The 20,649-nt window shown below is 38.1% G+C and overlaps 1 protein-coding gene across 1 annotated transcript in view; it reads right to left on the minus strand.

Annotated features, from left to right (window-relative positions):
• LOC109931812 (histone deacetylase 9-like) overlaps positions 1-20,649 on the minus strand; it is a 948,406-nt gene that overhangs the window by 141,048 nt on the left and 786,709 nt on the right. Inside the window, exons 15-17 of the mRNA XM_048608478.1 lie at positions 16,461-16,594; positions 10,171-10,291; positions 5,659-5,708 (exon numbers count right to left, since the gene is read on the minus strand). Coding sequence (XP_048464435.1) covers positions 5,659-5,708; positions 10,171-10,291; positions 16,461-16,594 — 305 coding nt within the window. The remainder of the gene's footprint in view (positions 1-5,658; positions 5,709-10,170; positions 10,292-16,460; positions 16,595-20,649) is intronic.

The raw sequence follows: 20,649 nt of genomic DNA on the forward strand, positions 1-20,649 counted from the left end.
TGCTTTGCAAGACTGTTATACACAGGCCACAGTAGTGGTTTGATATGAGCCAGGGGTCTGTGGTATGTTCATGACTCTGTTAAACAAGTGCCAAAGAAATTGAAAAGAAAACCAAGTTAATCTTTATCACATTAGATACTAACAGAAAGCATACTCAGCAACTTTAGAAGCATTCTTTAAAAATGTTGTTTTACCTCCAGTTCTTTGTGACATAAAACAGTCTTATTATTTAAATGATGATACAATACATAACTAAATAGGATTATGTCTTATTAACATTATCTGCCTACATATCAGTGGCACAAATACTACTCTGGTACTTATGTTCCTTATCCACTAATACAGGTTTCAGTGCATTAATGTAATAAATACTTTTATATCATGCTAATAATTTCCTTTTCCATGTTATGCTAGTGTTAAAGCGGTAGTATATAATTTTTGCAAGAAGTACCAATTGGAAATTAACTGATTATGACAAGCATTGAAATAGCTAACCTCATACTGTATTACTGTTGCTTGTTAGAGATGGATATTCTGCACTAAAAATCCTTCAGGTAATTTACAGTCAATGGAAAAGATTATTAATAGTCCTGTATATGTCTTTCTGATGCCAAAAACAATTTATGAAACAGCTTAATTTCATTATTAGGAACCTGGAATGTACAGAGAAAAAAATAAAGAAAGAGAAAATATGCATGCTAATCTGTGCTGACTAAGAATTTCAGAGTTATCGGAATACGTTATGAAAAGGATGAACACTTTAGAGATACCTTCTCTTCAGAGTAGCTGCTGAGATATGGCGAGTATTAAATCACTCACTGGACAGTTCAGAAATAGAAGTTGGTCTTTGTTGCTCCAATTTTACACCTGTATCTAGATTAACTGGTGGCTGAGGAAGTAGAAATTTCATTTGATTTGGTGGTGTAATATAAATTTAAGGTGGAGCAAGCAATAAAATGAAGTTAATGTCTTGAACAGATCAGCAATGACAGAACAGGCTTGATGGACTGTATGGCCTTTTCCTTCTCCTATTTTTTGTGAGCTTATACCCAATACTGCTTGGAAAAGACCTGCGACATGAAACTAGTTGGAGCCATTTTCCGAGCTTCATCTATCCCGGTTAACCCAGAAACAACTCTGCCTTATTAAGTTTATTTTATTTAATTGGGGTTGGGTACATCATACATAGGCAACTAGTAAATTTTACAGTTTGAGCACCACTAGGAAATGTAAGGTGCGCAAAACTTAACCATTTAATCAATGTGTTTTTTTTAAGTTGCAATTCTTGGCTGCATTAACTATTGAAAGAGACTTGTCAGGTTACTTAAAAAAAACTCACGTACAAATATTGTGACATAATTTTGTTTTCTCTTTTATCTGGATTTGCAATTAAAAATACAAAATTGGATTCAATTGCAGTAGTGGGAGTTATACCAAGAAAATAGAGAGGTGCTATGTCAGGGCATGTACTCAGATGCATTCCTGCCTCTGGGAAAATTTGTGGGCTTGGGATTAACAATGTCTTCTTGCTACGTGCAGGCAGGCAATTCACACAATCATGGCCCCACTTAGGGATAGTATGTTTCCATTATTGGAGTGGTCCCTGTATTTTGTGGAGGCTGCCAGCTGGGTTATCACTATTTGTGAGGAGGGGGCTCTTTACTTCTTGACTTCCCTATAAACAGCTGAGGGCGTGTTCATTTTGAGGCGCCCTCAAATTCACCTCACTACCTTGGCAGCAACCATCACTCTCCACGTGGAGCTGCCAGTCTGACATTATTCCAGCTCTCTGATTGCTTTGTCAATCCTGATTGGATGGAGCTACAGGCAATAACTTCTTAATTGATTGCATAAAGGTCTTGACTGATGTCCTGCCATGGCAGTGTCCATATTCTTGACTCAGGAATTAGGCTGATATCAGTATTGCAACCTAATCTGGAAGTTGCCATTCCAGTAGCTGGGTGTTCTTGCTTGAATTGTGTGTCAATGGAGGTAGATGATTGTCGCATATGGTGCAAATGTCATGCCATCCTGAGGGCATGAGGAGGAAGGCGAGACACACAAAGCTGGTCATTAGGTTGGTTTAATTTAAGTCATTACCCAGCTTCTTGAGAACTCACCTTCAAGCTACCGACTTTGGTGAGAGTGGGCAGTTTTAAGCAACTGGCTAAAGAAAACATCTCAGTCTGTCAGGAACAAGGTACGCTGTGTGTAAAGTTATTTCATTTGAAAAAAAGTGGCAGATTTTAAGAAAATTTGTTCCATTGGTTGAGACATTTTCTTAACCAGAACAATTCACTATCGTAGATTTTTTTTGGAGGACCCATTAGATAGCGAAAAAGGAGGTGGAATCGATTGCATTCTAAATATACGTGGCCTACAAGACATCAAATATTACAGGCTACCTGGGCCTCTGTAAACCTCTTTAATTCTAAGATTGCAAGAGACAGCTGCATGTAACACCCTCCACTCCAGATAGTAATGGTGAGGATCTCCGCATTAATGCTGCCTAATAATAACTCTCAGAACAGCAAACTGGGATTGTACTGATAAATTTCCATTGTTATACCAAACATTCTTGTGTCCCTGCAGTGTCAGATTGCCAATAATTAGCTTGCAATCATGAACAGTTTCTCGCTGTTGGTTCGCTATGAATTGGGTCGAGACAGCTCAAACATATTTTACATACAAGAGCCGCAACTGGCAGGAGGGAGCTTTCATCTTATCATTCTGGAGTCGATTCAAACTCAGACCCCTGATGTGAAATTCAGAGTCCAAACACATTGCATCACTTTGTCTATGTGTGAGTCATGCTTGATGTTTAAATGGATGTGTTTCAATATTATGGTGGTAGAATTTAAAAACTAATTAGCAATATCTTGTATGTGAAGCAAAGTGTTGTCATTAAATTCACCATAACAAAATTTAAAACACATCGATAGGCAATGTATGATTGAATAAAACAGTAAAATCAGTTGTTACTTTTAATATAAAAATGGTTCAAAATGTTCCCTGCAGGTTTTTATTTGAAGAAATTAAGATATGGTGTTTTTTCGTCTTTTTTTTAATAGAAAATTAATATTTGCATTTTAGAGCTCTACAGTCTCAGATTATTGGTCCCAATGGCCCCTTTACTTGCTCATTGTTAAGTTCAGAGACAGGCATATACTGAATCAACTGCATCTGTTCTTGCATGATATGTCATAAGGGAAATGGACTGAGCTATCAAGAGGATGGTTATGCCAGGCTCTCGTTTTCCTAGCCCAGACACTGACTTTCAAAGTGGTAGATCATTGGTATTGGAGGAGGGGTGGGGGAAGCAAAATTCTATTTACTTCTTTTAAATGTGCAACATCTTTGTAACTTTTGTTTTTAATTCTTACAGCTGTGATTTTACGACTAATGACTTTGACTTGGATCTTGTAAAGACAACTTTCTGAATTAAATGTCTCAGTATGGAAATTACTGTCAGAATGCAATGTGACTGACTCATGTCACGTCAAAATTAATTCTAGTGATGCAGTCACTAGATAAATGGATCCAATGTTATTTCTCTACCAATTTTACCATTCTGTAGCTTTTAGGTACAATTTCAGTGAATTGCCCCAGTTCAGATGATACAAGTCAACTGGTATTCTCTGATGTGTGCTGGATATTCTCCAGGGCATCAGGAAAGAAATCATCTTCTATAAAATCATATCCTGTTTGCAAACATCATATTCCCTGAGCCACCAACTAATCTAGATTTATCAACCCTAGCCAATCTAAGTGCCAATTTCTCATCCAGTGTCACAAGCACAGCTCCTTTATATTTTTATGACTGTCAAAAAATAATATTTGCTGCCATTGGTGATGATTTGAATTGCCTCCTCTGAGCTGTGCAAATGGAGAAATAAGTCTGTTATCAATTTTGCTAAGCGTGTCTAGAGAATTGTGGATTGTTTCAGGTCCAAGTTATAAATGACAACAAACGCTGGAAAGCCTTTTGAAGCAGTGCAGCTGATGACGGTACTGTCATAAAATCTGGCTTGTTCTTTTTTTTTGCACCATTATTTGCAGCCGTCAAGGACATTAAAGGCTATGATTATTCAAAAGAATTGATCATTTTATAGCCTGGATCAGTTAGCATGCAAAATCGAGCTCAGTTGTTTGCAATTTTGCTCCTGTATACAACAGTGTAGTTTAAACATATCTACAAATCCATGAAGTCATTTATGCTACAATAATATCAAATAGAGTTCGTCAACAAAAAGAAAATACCAGAAAATGCAGGAATATAAAAGAAACATAAAATGTTCAAAACTGTTAGCAAATCCATTAGGTCAGGGCAAGGAATCTCCACCTGTCTTTTCACTTTCACATGTTGAGCGACTCGCTACTTATTTCTGACATTCACCAGCTTTACTGGCATGGAATCACAGAATGCAGCACAGAAATGAAAGCTATTCAGCCTATCAAGTCCATGCTATTTCTCTACAAGTGCAATTCCCTGGCCTTCCACGGCATGTTATTTTCAAACAGTTGAGTCAAGATTGAGTGGAACTGTTGCAAAAAGAAATTTCTGCATTCTAACATTATTTTCAAAGATGCAACTTGGACAAATTGCTTTGCATCTGCAAAGGCTTTCAAAGGTATTTGTTCCCTCAAATTATGCAATGGACTCCGCTTGAGTATGGTTTGCTATCTTTAATCTAGAAATTAGGACAGTTATAACTTTTGGCATCAGTAATCACTCCACAAATATTCAGGCCAGCAACTAATGGGACTCAAAGCCACAGGCATTGGCACGAGTTGAAGTGGCTGTAAATTGCTAGTGTAGTGGCAACAGTGAATCATTCTGGCTATAGAATGATTGAGGAGGCTTGCAGCAATTACTGATGTACATTCTTCAGCTTAACATGCATTGTTTGTAATGCAACTAGGTGATGGTTTTCTCACTTATTTTTGCATATACATTCAGTTATTTCCCAACGTAGGACAATCATTACACTCAACATACTTGTGGGTTTTTGTTATTCCTGCAGCCTGGCCCTCTCCATCTAATCATTGGATGCTTTATTGTCCTCATTATTTTTTTGGGAAGGGGGGGAACGTCAAGAAGTCAAAATTTAAATTCCAAAGTTTTATTATATCTCTTACTTCAGGATGAGTCACTAAGAGCTTTCTTTTTATTGCTGTTGTAAGATATATCACAAGATAAATATTTCCACAAGTTTGTAAATCATCAGTGCAATGACTGCCACTTCCTGTTCAGTGAATGGTGAGGTCAGCCTTCAGTTCCATTAAAGGTTAGAGGGGGCGGGGGTGGAAATTTGAGGGAAGCACAACTTTAAGAGATGTTTTTTTGAGTTAATGCTGCATCAGTGAGGTTTCTTAAAATTTAATGTGGAAAGATACTTGTAAAGAATAGAAGAAAAGACAGCACAAAACGTCAAATAGAGGGTGAACAAGTGATGTCTTTTCCATCTGGGGTTAAATATTCGAGAACATTGTTTCAGTGACTCACTGAGCAACCAATGTTTTGCTTGAGAATAGTTGGGGGAATTCTCCAGCTGTCAGACTTTAATGAAAGCCTGACTAAGACTTAATACAGTGCACAGAACATTTTTTTTAAGGAATCTAACATATAGAATGAACAGAAACAAAAGTTATACTTACTCCAAGACCCCCACAAGGGAGAGCAGTGAAGAAATTTTGCGTGACAGAACCTAGGTGAGGAAGGAAAAGAATAAGTAGTCTTAATTATTGCAAGTTCAGTTTTGCATTCTTTAAATTTCAGAAGCCAAGTTCCATGTCATAAACAGAGGAAGCTTGGTGGAAAAGAACGGGGTACAGAAAACATTCAAGTCTGCATAACCTCACAAGATGTTCATTTCAAGGTTGAGCTCATGTGGAATAGTTTCTGTTCATTTTACAGATGCCCATTATACACTTGTTTATATCACAAGATCAACACATGTTGGAATTTAAAATTATAGTGATTTTCTCCCTTCCTTGCCCAAAGGTGCTGCCTCATTGTATATAGGGCTGGACTTTCCTCTAGTTGGCAGAGTAGCTGTGATACAAAACTTCTAACTTTCATCACTTTGAATATCAATTTGTTTGGGTTAAACTAGTTTGCTTTGTAACGTGGGCTACCAGTGGGATCCTTGCCACCAGGATGAAGCCAACCTAGTAAGACCTGAAGCACCTGGAAAAAATCAAGAGGTTTAAAATGGGGCTGAAGTATCCTAATAAAGTAGATTAAAAAATTATTTTCAACTTCAGTCTCACGTGAAATTGGAAAGATAAGTGTTTGGGTCCTACACAGAGGTAAGTGAGGCTATTACCAGTCACTGTATGCTTGCATGGATCAAGTTAGGAGACACAACACTTTCAATCCAGGAATTACCATGGCACTTTTGTTGGCAATATTGGGCACTAGCAGGATCAGCAAATACACACAAACGTTTTAGAAGGATCTTTTTTATACATTTGTTAACAGGATGCTCATTGGCAAGGTGCCAATCCATGGGAGAGTGGGGGGTGGTGTTGGTCATTATATCACAGTTCTTTAGACCTTTTTGGCATTTATATGTTCTTAATTGATTTAATCTGGTACCAATACCTTTGAACCTTGATAGTTTTCTTCACTTTGTACTTGGATCCCTCATCCAGGTTTCTTAAATAAAATAATAAAATATGCGTTTCTCATTCTTTATTATTTAACCAAATTGCAACAAAATTTATGTTGTTTGTTTATGGAATCTGGGCAATGCAGTCATGGCAGCATTTGTTATCCATCATTGATTTCCCTAAGGGCATTAAGAATCAACCATACGTGTGCGGCTGGAGTCATGCATAGGCCAAACTGGGTCAGTGTGGCAGCTTCCTTTCCCTGAAGGACATTAGTTAACCAGTTGGGTTGTATCCTTTTAAATAGAATTGCTCATGGCATGCATTATTTCATGCTTTTTTTTGCTTTATATTCCTTCAATTACCTGCTTTTTGCATCACTTGTAGTAAAATAAAACAGTAAGTATACTTCCAAGAAAGAGTTACAAGTGAAAATACACATCTTAGTCTGCAGTGAAATATATTCTACAACTGATCTAATACATTCACTGCAGAATTGTTGTGGTGATATAGTAACAAAAATATTGGGCAGAATTTTTCTTATTTTTGACGAAGCATTTTCTCACACACTGATGCTCCAGTAATACTACCAAGGGCATGACTTAGAAATCAAGGCAGAGCTGGGCTGAGAGGTGGCAAATGGAGTTTAATGCGGAAAAGTGTGAGGTGATTCACTTTGGAAGGAGTAACATGAATGCAGAGTACTGGGCTAATGGTAAGATTCTTGGTAGTGTGGATGAGCAGAGAGATCTCGGTGTCCTTGTGCATCGATCTCTGAAAGTTGCCACCCAGGTTGATAGGGTTGTTAAGAAAGCGTACGATGTGTTAGGTTTTATTGGTAAAGGGATTGAGTTTCGGAGCCATGAGGTCATGTTGCAGCTGTACAGAACTCTGGTGCGGCCGCACTTGGAATATTGCGTACAGTTCTGGTCGCCGCATTATAGGAAGGATGTGGAAGCATTGGAAAGGGTGCAGAGGAAATTTACCGGGATGTTGCCTGGTATGGAGGGAAGGTCTTATGAGGAAAGGCTGAGGGACTTGAGGCTGTTTTCGTTAGAGAAAAGAAGGTTAAGAGGTGACTTAATAGAGACATACAAGATGATCAGAGGATTAGATAGGGTGGACAGTGAGAGCCTTTTTCCTCAGATGGTGATGGCTAGCACGAGGGGACATAGCTTTAAATTGAGGGGTGATAGACATAGGACAGATGTCAGAGGTAGGTTCTTTACTCAGAGAGTAGTAAGGGCGTGGAATGCCCTGCCTGCAACAGTAGTAGACTCACCAACTTTAAGGGCATTTAAATGGTCATTGGATAAACATATGGATGATAATGGAATAGTGTAGGTTAGATGGGCTTCAGATTGGTTTCACAGGTCGGTGCAATATTGAGGGCCGAAGGGCCTGTACTGTGCTGTAACGTTCTATGTTCTATGTAAGGCTGGCACCACACTTCACTGACAGAGACCTGGAAGTGCTGGGGAATGGGGTGGTGAAGGCAATCCATTTTCATGCTGACCAGCAAAGTAGGCTGCACCACCAGACTCAGATAGCCTGGGCAGAGATAGAAGCCTTGGTCAGCACAGTATCCCAGGTGAAGCACTATACACAGCAGTGCAGGAAGAATGTTAATGGTCTTCTAAATTTCAGAACGGTAAGTGCCACCATTCTCTCTCTCGCTCCTGACTTACACTTAAAAGGCCACCACTCACTCTAACTCTGTCACCGCATATTTATCTCACACCAAAGCACATGGACAACAACTCTCACTATTGCATACATCATGTCCACTCAATGGCTCTCACCCACCTCATCCTCCCAAATCGCAAACCCTTCTCAATCTCTGTAATCACTTCTCACTCATCTGTGACACCTTATCACCTCTCCTACATTTGCTTCACCACTAAATGCTCTTTCATTCACTTTCATCATATTCAAGCTCTCGCTTTGTCTCGTTGTAAGAAAACACAGCCCATCCCTCAGCCTGACATCTTCACAGCACCCAGACCGTTCTACCCGTAATCCTAGACTGTTCACACCTCATTTGCACAACTCACCATTGTGCAAACCCTAGACTGCAATCGGTCAAGTCCCTTGCCTGACTGAAGGGCCATTCTTGACTGACCATATCACCTCTTGTCCCCACTAGGGACTGGTCACCTTTCATTTTCATACATTTGGTTGAAGCACATGCAGGGTGTTTATCATGTAAGATACTGGCACATGCAGAGGGTGTGACATCGATGTAGTATGTCCGTCCCCTTGATTGTTTAGTGCTCCAAACACTGATAAGCTGCCACTTCTTCCAAAGTGCTAAAAAAAATGCAAGAGACAGAGGCTGACAGTCTCCAATTAAGGTAAACTAAGTGAGTGCTAAGAAATGAAGTTCAGAGCCATAAGATGGATCTTATATCGATGTACAAGATGCATATGTATCCCTGCATGAAAGTTGTAGGTCTCCCTGAGTTCCACAGTGAAGTCCTGAAGGACTGAAGTGCGTGAAAGTTGGACTGGCAGTAATCTAGTGGTGATGCTGGTGGTTTGCTAATGCCAACTTGGCTGGACAAAGGGCAGTGGAGTACCGTATCCATGGAATATACTGGGACATTGTGATGGAGGAAGAGTTGGATTTCGGCCTGGATTAGCAAGTGGTGAGCTGCTGCTGCCAGATGATCACTCAGACTCTTAATTTGGGAATTGTCTAGGTTCTCAGGGGAAGAGAAGGGAATTGGGAGATGCACAGAGATGAGGTGAGCTTAGCCAATAATGAAACATAAATGCATGGAAATAAAGTAGTCACCACTTCATAGCGAGATTCTGAAGTCATCATTTAAAGCCTAAGATGGAAATTTGGAATTTTGTTCTCAATGTTGAGAGTTTTATTTTTTAATTCTTACAGTATTTCCCCAACTTTCTTGCCATTACCCACACTGCTGAAGGAAAGCAAACATCTTGAGTACAGATTTGCACAGTACTTTTAGGAGATGATTTTAATTCACGCTGGCTGGACTAAATGCAATAGCATGACCTGATAATGCCATCAGTTTATTTACCATCCCATTCTCTTGACACTCTGGCACTTGTTATCTTGATTAAGATCATGAGATGAGCTACTAGGGTTCAGTGATGCATGCTCCATCCAACTGATTCAGGTATTGAGTAGTTTTTAAAATGATCCCTAAAGAGGCAATTGGAGACTTCTTATAAAAAAAAGCCAGGAATTTTTTTATGGCAATGGAAAGAGTCCTTGACTCATAAATACATTCCATCCCACTGCCAACTTTCCTGAGACCCTCTGCTGAGATTGTTCTGAATATCTACAGAGCCACCTTCAATGTTCAGGTTCTACCTTAAAAGAACTGGCACACATTTTACTGTAACTAATACCACCACTCTAAAATGGAAACAGACAATAAAAGAATAATCCTAAATTTTGATAAATATGTTGAGTCAAGTGACAATTTGTTACACTCCTTGCTGAGTGCTTTAGGCTGACACGAGCAATGACTGATGAATATTATGGAATGTGTGCTGTCTGTAGAACGAGGCTCTACAAACCTAGCAGCTTCCTTGTGTCCAGCTTTTGTCTGTTGAGGAGGTTAGTACCAAAGAGCAGTGAATGATATTCAGAGTGTACCATCTGTATTTCCTCCAAAGTGGCTTTTCGACCTCGGATTTGCTAAAGGAATAAAACAGCAAAACATCCATTCACTCAGCAACCCGCACAACCTTATAAACAATTGTTACTCTTATGGAGAATGTGATTAAACGTACATATTAATTTGTTATCCCAAAATACGTCCACAATTTTATAGCAAATCACAGTGTTAGGTTCTCATTGCATTCCAACATATTGCTCATCATAATAACCAGATGGTAGAGATTTTGCATGTCTTCTACTTTTAACAGAGTAACCAAACTGAATAACACAGAAGTTATATACGGATACAAAATTCTCATGTAATGTGCTCAGCAGGAAATTCCCAGGGTCAAGCCAGATCACTTGTTTTAAATAAAAATAGAAATTGCTGGAGAAACTTAGCAGGCATGGTAGCATCTGAGGAGAGAAAGCAGAGTTAAAATTTCAAGTCCAATGAACCATTTAAAATGTTAACTCTGCTTTTTCTTCACACTTGCTGCTAGGCCTGTTGAGTTTCTACAGCAATTACTGCCTTTGTTTTCAGATTTCCAGCATCCGCAATTCTTCATTTTATTTTACTTGACTTAAATGTTGCCCACTATCATTCACCACTGAATTCAATAGAGGATACAATCAAAAATGGTGTGAAACCAATACTTTTACCAATTCTGGTAGCATCTCAACAAGCGCAATAAGTTAAATTTTATCCCATTTGAGTCATAATCGTATTTTGAAATTAAGCTCTGTTGTATCAACTTGGTAATACCCGATAGAAACCTGTTGAACGTATCCCAATTCTGACTGAGAGAGAGAGAGAAGCAAAACATGGTGACACAAAAATCCTTTTTGGTGAAGACACTGAATAGAAAAATGAGCTCCCTTACACCATTATTTCTGAATACCAAAGTGGGGAAACAAATGAAGAGTCAGTGAATCATAGAATAGTTAGAGCACACAATGAGACCATTTGGCCCATTGTGCCTGTGCCAGCTGTCAGCAAAGGCAAATCATCTAGTTCACTCTCATGCCTGTTCTCTCTAGCCCCACAAATGTTTTCTCTTCAAATAATTCTCCAATGCTCCTTCAAAAGCGGTTATTGAATCTAACTCCACCATTACCTGAGGTAGTACATTCCAGATCCTAACCCCATACTGCTTGAAAAAACATCTTCCTCATGTCACCATTGCTTCTTAGCTAGTCACCTTAAATTGATGGTCTTGGGCTGTTGAATCATCTTCACACACAAACAGCTTTACCCTATGCACTTAGTCCAGATCCCTCATCATTATGAACACCTGTATCTAATCTTCATTTAAATTTATTTTCTCCAAGGAAGACAATTCCAACTTCTCCAATCTATTCACATATCTGACATTTCCCATCTCTGGAGCCATTTTCACTTCTCTTTGTGTAGCCTCTCTAATGCATCTCTTAAGATGAACTGCCCAAAACTAGGCACAATTCTTCAACTGAAGCTGAACTGGGGCTCGTATACATTTTTCATAGCTTCCTTGCTTTTGTATGTCCGTATTTATAAAGCCTAGGATCCCATACATTATGAACAGTTCCTCAAGCTGCCCTACCACATTCAACAATTTATGCTCAAAATCTTCTGCTCTTCAATCACTTTAGAGTTGTATCTTTTATTTATGTTGCCTTTCGTTATTCCTCCTAAAAAAAAATGATTCACCACATACTACCATGCATTAAATATCATCTGTCAATTTTTCACCTGTTCCACCAGCTGGTCTATGTCCTCTTGAAGTTTATCACTATGCTCATAGTTCACAATATTTTCAAGTTTGTGTATTCTGCAAATTTTACAGTTGCACTCTAATAAAGACATGCTCATTAATATGCAGTTAAGAAAAGCAGTGGTCTTAAGAGAAAGATTTGAAAAATGCCTGTATCTACCTTTCTCTATTCTGAAAATTAACTATACACCATTCTATTGCTTGTCACTGATGCAATCACTTTTATTCTATGTGCTCTAACTTTGCTGACAAGTCTGTTCTGTGCTATTTTATCGGTGATCTTTTGAAAACCCATATACATCACTTACCATCATTCAGCCTTCTTCATTACCTTGTTAAAAAGATCAGCCACTTTAGTAAAATACTATTTGCCATTAACAAATTCAAACTAGCTTCCCTAAATTAATCCACATATCTCCGAGTGACTGTTAATTCTGGCCTAAATTATTATTTGTAAAAGCTTTTCCATGACTGTGTTTAAACTAACCAGCCTATAGTTGCTAGTATCGTACTTAAATCAGTGGTTAGCACTGCTGCCTCACAGTGCCAGGGACCCGGGTTTGATTCCATCCTCGGGTGACTATCAGAATGGAGTTTGCACATGTGTCTGCGTGGGTTTCCTTTGGGTGCTCTGGTTTCTTCTCATAGTCTAATGATGTACAGGTTAGGTGGAGTAGCCATGGGAAATGCAGGGTTACAGGAATAAGGTGGGGAGGGGTGGATCTGGGTGGGATGCTGTTTGGAGGGTCAGTGTGGGGCTGAATGGCCAGCTTCCACACTGTAGTGATTCTGTGATTTACTGGATAAAGCTATAACATTTGCAATTATCCAATCTCCTGCAACATCCATGTATCTATGTTCGATTGGTAGTTTATGGTCACTGCCAATTTCATAGTCACATTTTTCTTAGTATTGTCAAATGTGTCTCACATAGTCCTGCCTGAATTATCAATGAAATAATTTCACAAAGGCCAATAACCCATCACCAAGTCACCCTCCTTGACACTGATCCATCTCCCTCAGAGCCAGCTCTCAGAGTAGCAGAACGTCTGACACTCCTGTTTATGTCTGTCAACCAGGGCTCCCTGACTGAACCAGATTAACAATCCCATTCAGGGAACTCATATTCTATCAGGTCCATCTGGCTACTTTCATTACAATCTCTACAATCAACAGTAAGGTACAGTCTCATTTTTCTTTGCAATTTCTGTTACATGCACCCTTTTTCTACTTCGTTTAATATTTAATCTAGTTTGCCAGGAAGCTCTTGACTTTTTTTTTTAAACATTTCCCTCTTGTGGAAACATATTTTGACTGCACCCGAATGATCTCTCTTTTTTTAAAAAAACCATTGTTCCTATATAGATTTTCCTGCTAATCGTTGAGGCCAATTTATCTCGGCCAGATCTGTTCTCACCAATTGAAGTTGGCCTTCTCCCAGTTCTTTTTTTTTATTTCTGGGAATAATCTCTCCTGAAAGTGCATCAGCTGCCAAATTGACAGACAGTGAATTCCAATACGCTGGCCTAGAGCCTAAATCAAGTGATACGTCCCTAAAGTATGAACATCAGCAGCTTAACAGAAAAACCCATGGTTCACTTAGTTCTTCTGGGTTGTTCTTCAATTGATCAGTGCTGGGCATCAGAGAAGGGGCAAAATTTTATTTTAAAAATTACGTTCATTTTCGTGTAGGAGACAAAAAAAGTACCTCCTGTCTCTAAATCAGGCCTGTGTCAGCTATCATTTGCTCCCTTTCCATTCCTATTCATCTCACCTCTAGAAATTGTCTCTGTGCGAGGTCCATGCCAGAACCATACATATTTTCCTGGGTTCCAATGAGTGAGTTACATTGAGACACTGAGTTGGAATCTACAGTTCACTGATTTGAGGGGCATGGGACCAGAGGCTTCACATTCAGTGAGCGTCTGCATTTCACATTTGGGTGCATGCTATGGGTGCACCACATGTTGCAATCAGCTTTAGGAGCAAAATGGTGAGTTTCTTAACTACAATCAGAAAGACATTTATAAATACACCAACTGACAAAATGTCAAATTGAAAAACTGAAAACAAGAACGATCGTCTATCTGAATGAACTGGGCGACTACCAACGTCGTCTATGGCAAGGATATTGTCAGTAGAGACAAACATTAAAATTCTTGAATATTTTCATCCAAGCAGTAAGACATTTCCATTACAGATTCATAACCAACGGATTTATGGACCAGGACTATAGTGTATGAATGGTTTGAAGATCGTCTGACATGGTCAGTATTTATCACATTAAACAGTCACTTACATAGTCAAATCATACACACGGAAAAAAAAATACAGGATCAGAATTCTTATTTTTGTGAAAGTGTTTGTAATTAATATCGCAAATTATAAAACAAAGTTAAAATAAACCTAATTATTTTGGCAATATTACTGGCCAAACTGTATAAAGTACAGTAATCAATTGTAGGCTGGAAACACAGAATTTTGTTTTGGGGTAGCAGGGTTCCCTGGGTGTCCAGTCAAGTGACCGCGAGTAAGAACTGATGCTGCCAGTATAGAAATGTGACTGCCTTGGAGCACAAGAGTTATTAAAAAATGATAAAGATAAAATAAAACTCAACTCTCCAATTCTCACCCACTCTCACCTCTCACACTGTCCCAATGTCCATCCATGCCAAACTATGCCATGTCATGTCACCATTCATCCGAATGACTCCCATCAGGTTATCCTTTCACCTTCAATGGCCCTTTACAGATTTCATGCCAATCACCCTCACAGCCACTCTTTCCCTCCATACCACTCAATGACACACTACCTACCTGCTTTGGTCTCTCATACACCCATGCCACTCAACGCCCCCTATCGTTCCCCTCGGCTCCTTAAAACATCTTTGTCAGCCTATGTCTCCCATTCATTTCCACGAGCCTTTATAGTCACTCAGCCAACTTATTACTAATTCATGCCAATCCATGACCCCAAACCAACCCCACTTTTCCTTGATTCCTTTCTGCCAGTTCCTCTTTTGTCCATCATGGTCAAACCTCAGGACCCATGGTGACAAAAAGTAATTGGTCCATTCATGACACCATATTATTTGAAATATCCCCCCTTGATGAATAAAAACCCAATCAAATTCCGAAAAATAATTTCTTATGAAAACAAATATTTAACTTAATTACTTATTCCTTTTCTATAACAACGAACATTGCTATTCTATAAGCACTTGGAACTGACAATCCAATTTTTCACTGCTCAGGCACCTCTGTGATAATGCTTGGATGTCAAATCAGTCATGCAACTCCAATCTGATAATGGTAAACCTCAAGTTTATGCCAACAGAAGGGTATAAAAATCACTACATTTTCAAAAAAACCCACACTTCTAAAAAAAATTTTAAAGCCTTGGAGAACTAGACCCCTTGTCAGTGTTCCAATAAGTTTTGGTAGATCTTTGGTAGCTTTGACAGCTCTTGGACATCTTGGCAGTTCCTCAAAAGCTTTGTCAGTTCCAATGAGTTTACAAACTTTTTACATACATTTATCATTATATTTTAAAAAATACAATGTTTACCTGATCTTTCTCAAGGCTACAAAAAACAGAAATTGCTGGAAAAACTCAGCAGGTCTGGCAGCATCTGTGGAAAGAAAGCAGAATTAACGTTTTGGGTCCAGTGAGCCTTCTTCAGAGCCTCTCTCAAGGCTATCCTGGCTTTCCAAACCCTGCTCCTCCCGGGCTTAATCTGTGCATTGATTTATATAGGCAGTTTCCTCCCGGAACCAACGATGTGCAAATTTACTATGGCCCTCATTTTGCACTCCAGTAAAAAATGGTGGAGGTCAGGGCTTCCAGAATCCAGGTTCTGTTGGCACTTCCATGTGGGAAGGCCTCTCCATTAAGTAACAGCTGTTTGAGTTGCAGTTACTTTGCTTTTTCTCTTATAAATTCCATCCAGGAAAATCCTTGTAGACTCTAATTAGCAACCTTTTTAATATCTGGTGATGTTGGTTCCATGCTGCATAAATTTAAACGTACCTTGACTACAAAACACATCAGCACTCACAATTGAGATCCTGATTCATGGTTAACACAATCTTTATGAATTACATTCGAAAGATTCACTTAATGGAGACTCAAAATATAAATGCAACACTGGCTTTCTGTAAGTGTTAAAAAAAAAGATTGTTAGCAATCTACTATTAAGTAAAACATATAGTTAAATATCTTGAGCATCTCCTTTAAGATCCATGGAACATTAACATTCAGTGGATATTGCATGTCAATGCAAATAATATCAAGTGATTGCAGGCTTTGCCAGAAAGTTTCATCACTTAACTCTTGAAATGTTTGATCTGTGAAAAATATTCAAGAATTTTACAAATTTATGTCAACTAGTCTATAGTTTGAGATCACAGCTTCACAACGTGAAAATTAGTGATTATTTGTATACCAAACTCACCTCACAAATGCTGAGCAATCCTGCTTCCTGCAACCTTGACCAGATGCTTTGTATTCTTCCAGGATGTTCAGGGTGAATGCTGTGGTTACCGCAGATGCACTGGTGTTTAAGCATGATGGTGTCATAGACAACTCCTACAGTAAGAGAATAGCAAAGGAACAAAGACAAGAATAGTGGACTTCTCCATTCATAGTAGGCATGTTGCATACTAAAAAACAAAAATGACCCAATGGAAGAGAAAAATAATTTTGAATCTGCTGAAATGAGGATTTCCCACTTTGCTGCAGTGGTAGATAAAACTTCATTAAATTTATACATTTATATATTTATTCATTTGTTCATGCATTATTTAAATTTACATTTCAAATAGCACTGTTTTTTGTGCTTCCTAATATAAGCAAAGTTCTTCCAGGTCAATGAAATTAGGGTTGCAGTATTAGAATGCATTGGATAAATGTTCCAATGGAATAAAGAGAAGAGATTGTACCTTCCAAGAAGGAAAACTAAAACAGAAACTTACAATTCTATAGTTAGTGCTCTCGCAAAATTCTTCATGAAGAAATCTCAATTAATAGATCTTGTGAAATTACAGATCAACCTGTAACACTATATTTGGAACATTCTAACTAGTTCATTGTTTTTAATAATTTTGATATGATGATGGTGTTTTGGATAGGTTGTGTCTACTAAAGAGCATCTAAATTATTTTTGAAGTCAGAGTTGAGTGGCCTCAAATATTGTCGGACTACATTTACATTCAGTGGGAAACAAAAAAGTGAGAAGTTGGTAGAGGGAACTTCAGGTATTCGAGAAAGTCAATGGAAATACATGAACCATCTTCATAGATCTGCCTGACTGCCATGCAAACAGAAGCCTCAATGAGATATATTTCTCTACCAACAGAAAATGATAACACCAACTAAACCAAGTCTTATAAGATACCTTCAAAAAAAAGCAAAACATTGCAGATGCTAGAAATCTGAAATAAGAAAAAGCAGAAAGTGCAGAAGAAACTCACGTCTGGCAATATATGGAGGGAGAAATAGAGTTACCATTTCAAGACTAATATGGACTCTTCTTCTGAAGGACAGTCTTAACTCTTACCTCGAAACATTAACTCTGTTTCTCTGTCCACAGATGCTGCCAGACTTGAGTTTCTCCAACACTTTGTTTTTATTCAAGGGATACATTGAAGGCTTACCCATCAGGCTGCAATACGCATCAAATAAGTCTGATAGGTTACACAGAAATAACATTCCAAAATCCAAACAAGAAACACATATATTTCAGAAGTTTTCTTTCAACTAATGAAGCCTAATGCAAACAAAACATTCAAATATTTGGCTTATTAAATTCAAAATGATGATACACATACACAATATAGAGAAAAAGATCAAAATCTCCCATATACATACCAACTCCACTTATTTATTGAAAAGGAAAATCTTGGCCCAAAAAATATAGTCACGTTCAAATTTATATTCAGAATACATCCTTACTGGGAATTGGAGCTATGAATAGTACTATATTGTATTCTTCAATTACAGAAATCCATTTTATTCTAGTCATGATTTAATACTAAAAGTGTTTGTGTTTTACCTCACCTGATTCCTGTACATATTTTTCTTCACAAATCTCTAAAAGTGTGTGTTAAACTCAAATTAGGGTAGACCCAAATTCTTAGGTCTGCTTATCTAAATAAGGCATCTGCTCAGTTTATGTTTCTGCGTGGATAATCTTAACATCCGCACACCCTCCTACCTGCCCCCCATAACGAATAGGAGAGGGTCTGGATGGGGTTACAGTAGCAGAAATGTGAAACCTGATCCCATGGTATGAATGGTCTTCCGGTTTAACCACAGCAGCTTTCTGGAGTCCAAGTAACCTGCTCCAGGGGTGCAATTCTGTGACCACAATACTTAATGAAACTTCATTCCTCAGATTTAGGGAATCATTTGAATTTATCAGGTACAGTCAAGGTTCCCGGGGTCCATTACATTCTGCCAAGTCTGTCCCTCCTTCTCTTTCTCTCCGACATATTACTCCCACAGTTTGTCCCTGCAAGATTCGGAGTCCGTGTCCTTATGTTCACTTAGTCTTATTTTCATTAGAGAAGACTATGGTACTTGCAACCATACCACCGCTTCTAACATTTCCACCTCATGGGACCTTCACCAAGGTTACTGAGATTTTATCAAATCTTTAATAATGCTGACATAATTTTATTGTTTTTGTAGTTTTATCAGGATTTGTACACGTGTAAGGATTATGTATCTTAAAAAAAGGTTCCTGCTGTATTGGGATAAATCATTTCATGAAGATTGACAGAGTTGACTTTGTTTGCTAAACTGAATTCCTGCAAACAAAGATTTCACTAATGCGCTAAAACTTAGCTTTCAGTAGTTTACCAGGATTATTTGTAGCATATTTACAGAAAGATTCATTATCAGGCAAGAGAAAACAATTATTTAACAGGTTTGGAAAATCTTTGTTGACATGGCCTTAAGGTGATACCCATTATCCTGTAGGCCTTCTTGATATGCTACTTTTTCAATGTGACAGCCTTCTCTCCTGTAAATAGGATGGTCTCTGTCTACCAGTGACCCAATGACCTCCATGTCTACTCAGTGATTGGACAGGATAGGTGAATGTGAATGACTGTCAGTGCTGTTATGCATTCTCAGTGTGAGAGAGCTATTTTCCTTACTCACAGTTATGACTTAACAGGGTTACTTCATTGTATGGACAATTTAATAGAGGGATAAATGCCATTCAGAAATTCTTTACATTGTTCTTGTTTGGAGGCCACTCCACAGAAAGAGACAAAGAAAGAGGAGGAAAGATGATTTGTAGTGCCCCTTTGCTTGCATGTTTTTCCGTATAAATGCTGGGTAAAATAAGATTCAGGAAAGAACATGTAGCTGTCTTTTCAACCTGTCCAACATACAATATCTGTTAGACAAGATAATTGTTACTCAGATACAGATTAATTAAGACCATTGCATATTTTGGGATCAGATCTTACATTCTGTTGAAGACCTTTACCGAAAAGGATGTTCCTTGTCCAAATGGAATAGGGACTTAATGAGATAGTAATCAATTGTAAGTACAGTGTACATTGGCTTTTATTTTTCACAGCTCACTGAGTGTTCTCAATTCCTAAGGGGGACAGATATGAACCCAGTCCAGCTAAGGGATCAGCAGAAGACTTTGAGGCACAACATCAGCTTAATAAATCCATAAACTTATTTTATATTTCTCATTAAAAAAAATTGCAAAATCTTCCATGTTCACCCTGACCATTGCATATAATTTTAAAATAATTTGACAAAACTTTCAAAATTTACATTTTGTTGAAAATGATAACAGTGCAGTTTGAATGTTGTTTTAAAGTTTGTGGTAATAACACAGAAACAGATAAAAATGGATTTTTAAGGATTTAAATTTTTATTAAGTTTACAACACGTCATTACATTTTGAGTGAACTTTTATGACTTCTGCAGCAAAGTGGTTAAAATATACATCACTTACAGTTAGAACATCAAAGCCAGCAGCCAGTAGCTGTTATTAAAAAAATTTAAAACTTCACATTTTAAAATTACATAACTTATCATTTTAAAGTTTGGCATTATCATAAAGGGCTGTGAATAAATGCAATTGTTGGCTTTGGTTTACTCATTGCATCAAATAATGAATACACTGTTCATTAAATCCCTTGGATGCAATTTAATCCCCATCTGTATCAGTGTGAAACATGTCATTCTCTTTTCTTCACTGATCAACCTCTTTCCCTTTCCCAATTCCCACCTCAAGAATGCAAAAATTCAGATGCACAAACATACATTAGAGATTAAAAGAAAAACATGTAAATAGTGGAAATGTAAAAATAATTGGAAATAAATGACAAGTCTGTTAAGCATTTGCAAAAGGACAGGTTAGAAGTCAAAGGTTCTCCATCTGAAACATTAAGCTGCATTGTCTTGTTCAAGATGCTAATTGGACTTGCTGTGTATTTCCAATGTTATCTGCTGATGGTTTAGGTATATATACACGAGGGTCTAATTTCCATGGGAGCCACTCCTGTGACTTTGCCAGAAGATTTGCAACGAGTTCAGAGAATATTTAGGTGTAGAGCTGGATGAACACAGCAGGCCAAGCAGCATCAGAGGAGCAGGAAGGCTGACGTTTC

This window comes from Rhincodon typus, chromosome 2, assembly GCF_021869965.1.
Source record: "Rhincodon typus isolate 14 chromosome 2, sRhiTyp1.1, whole genome shotgun sequence".
Lineage (NCBI taxonomy): Eukaryota > Metazoa > Chordata > Chondrichthyes > Orectolobiformes > Rhincodontidae > Rhincodon > Rhincodon typus.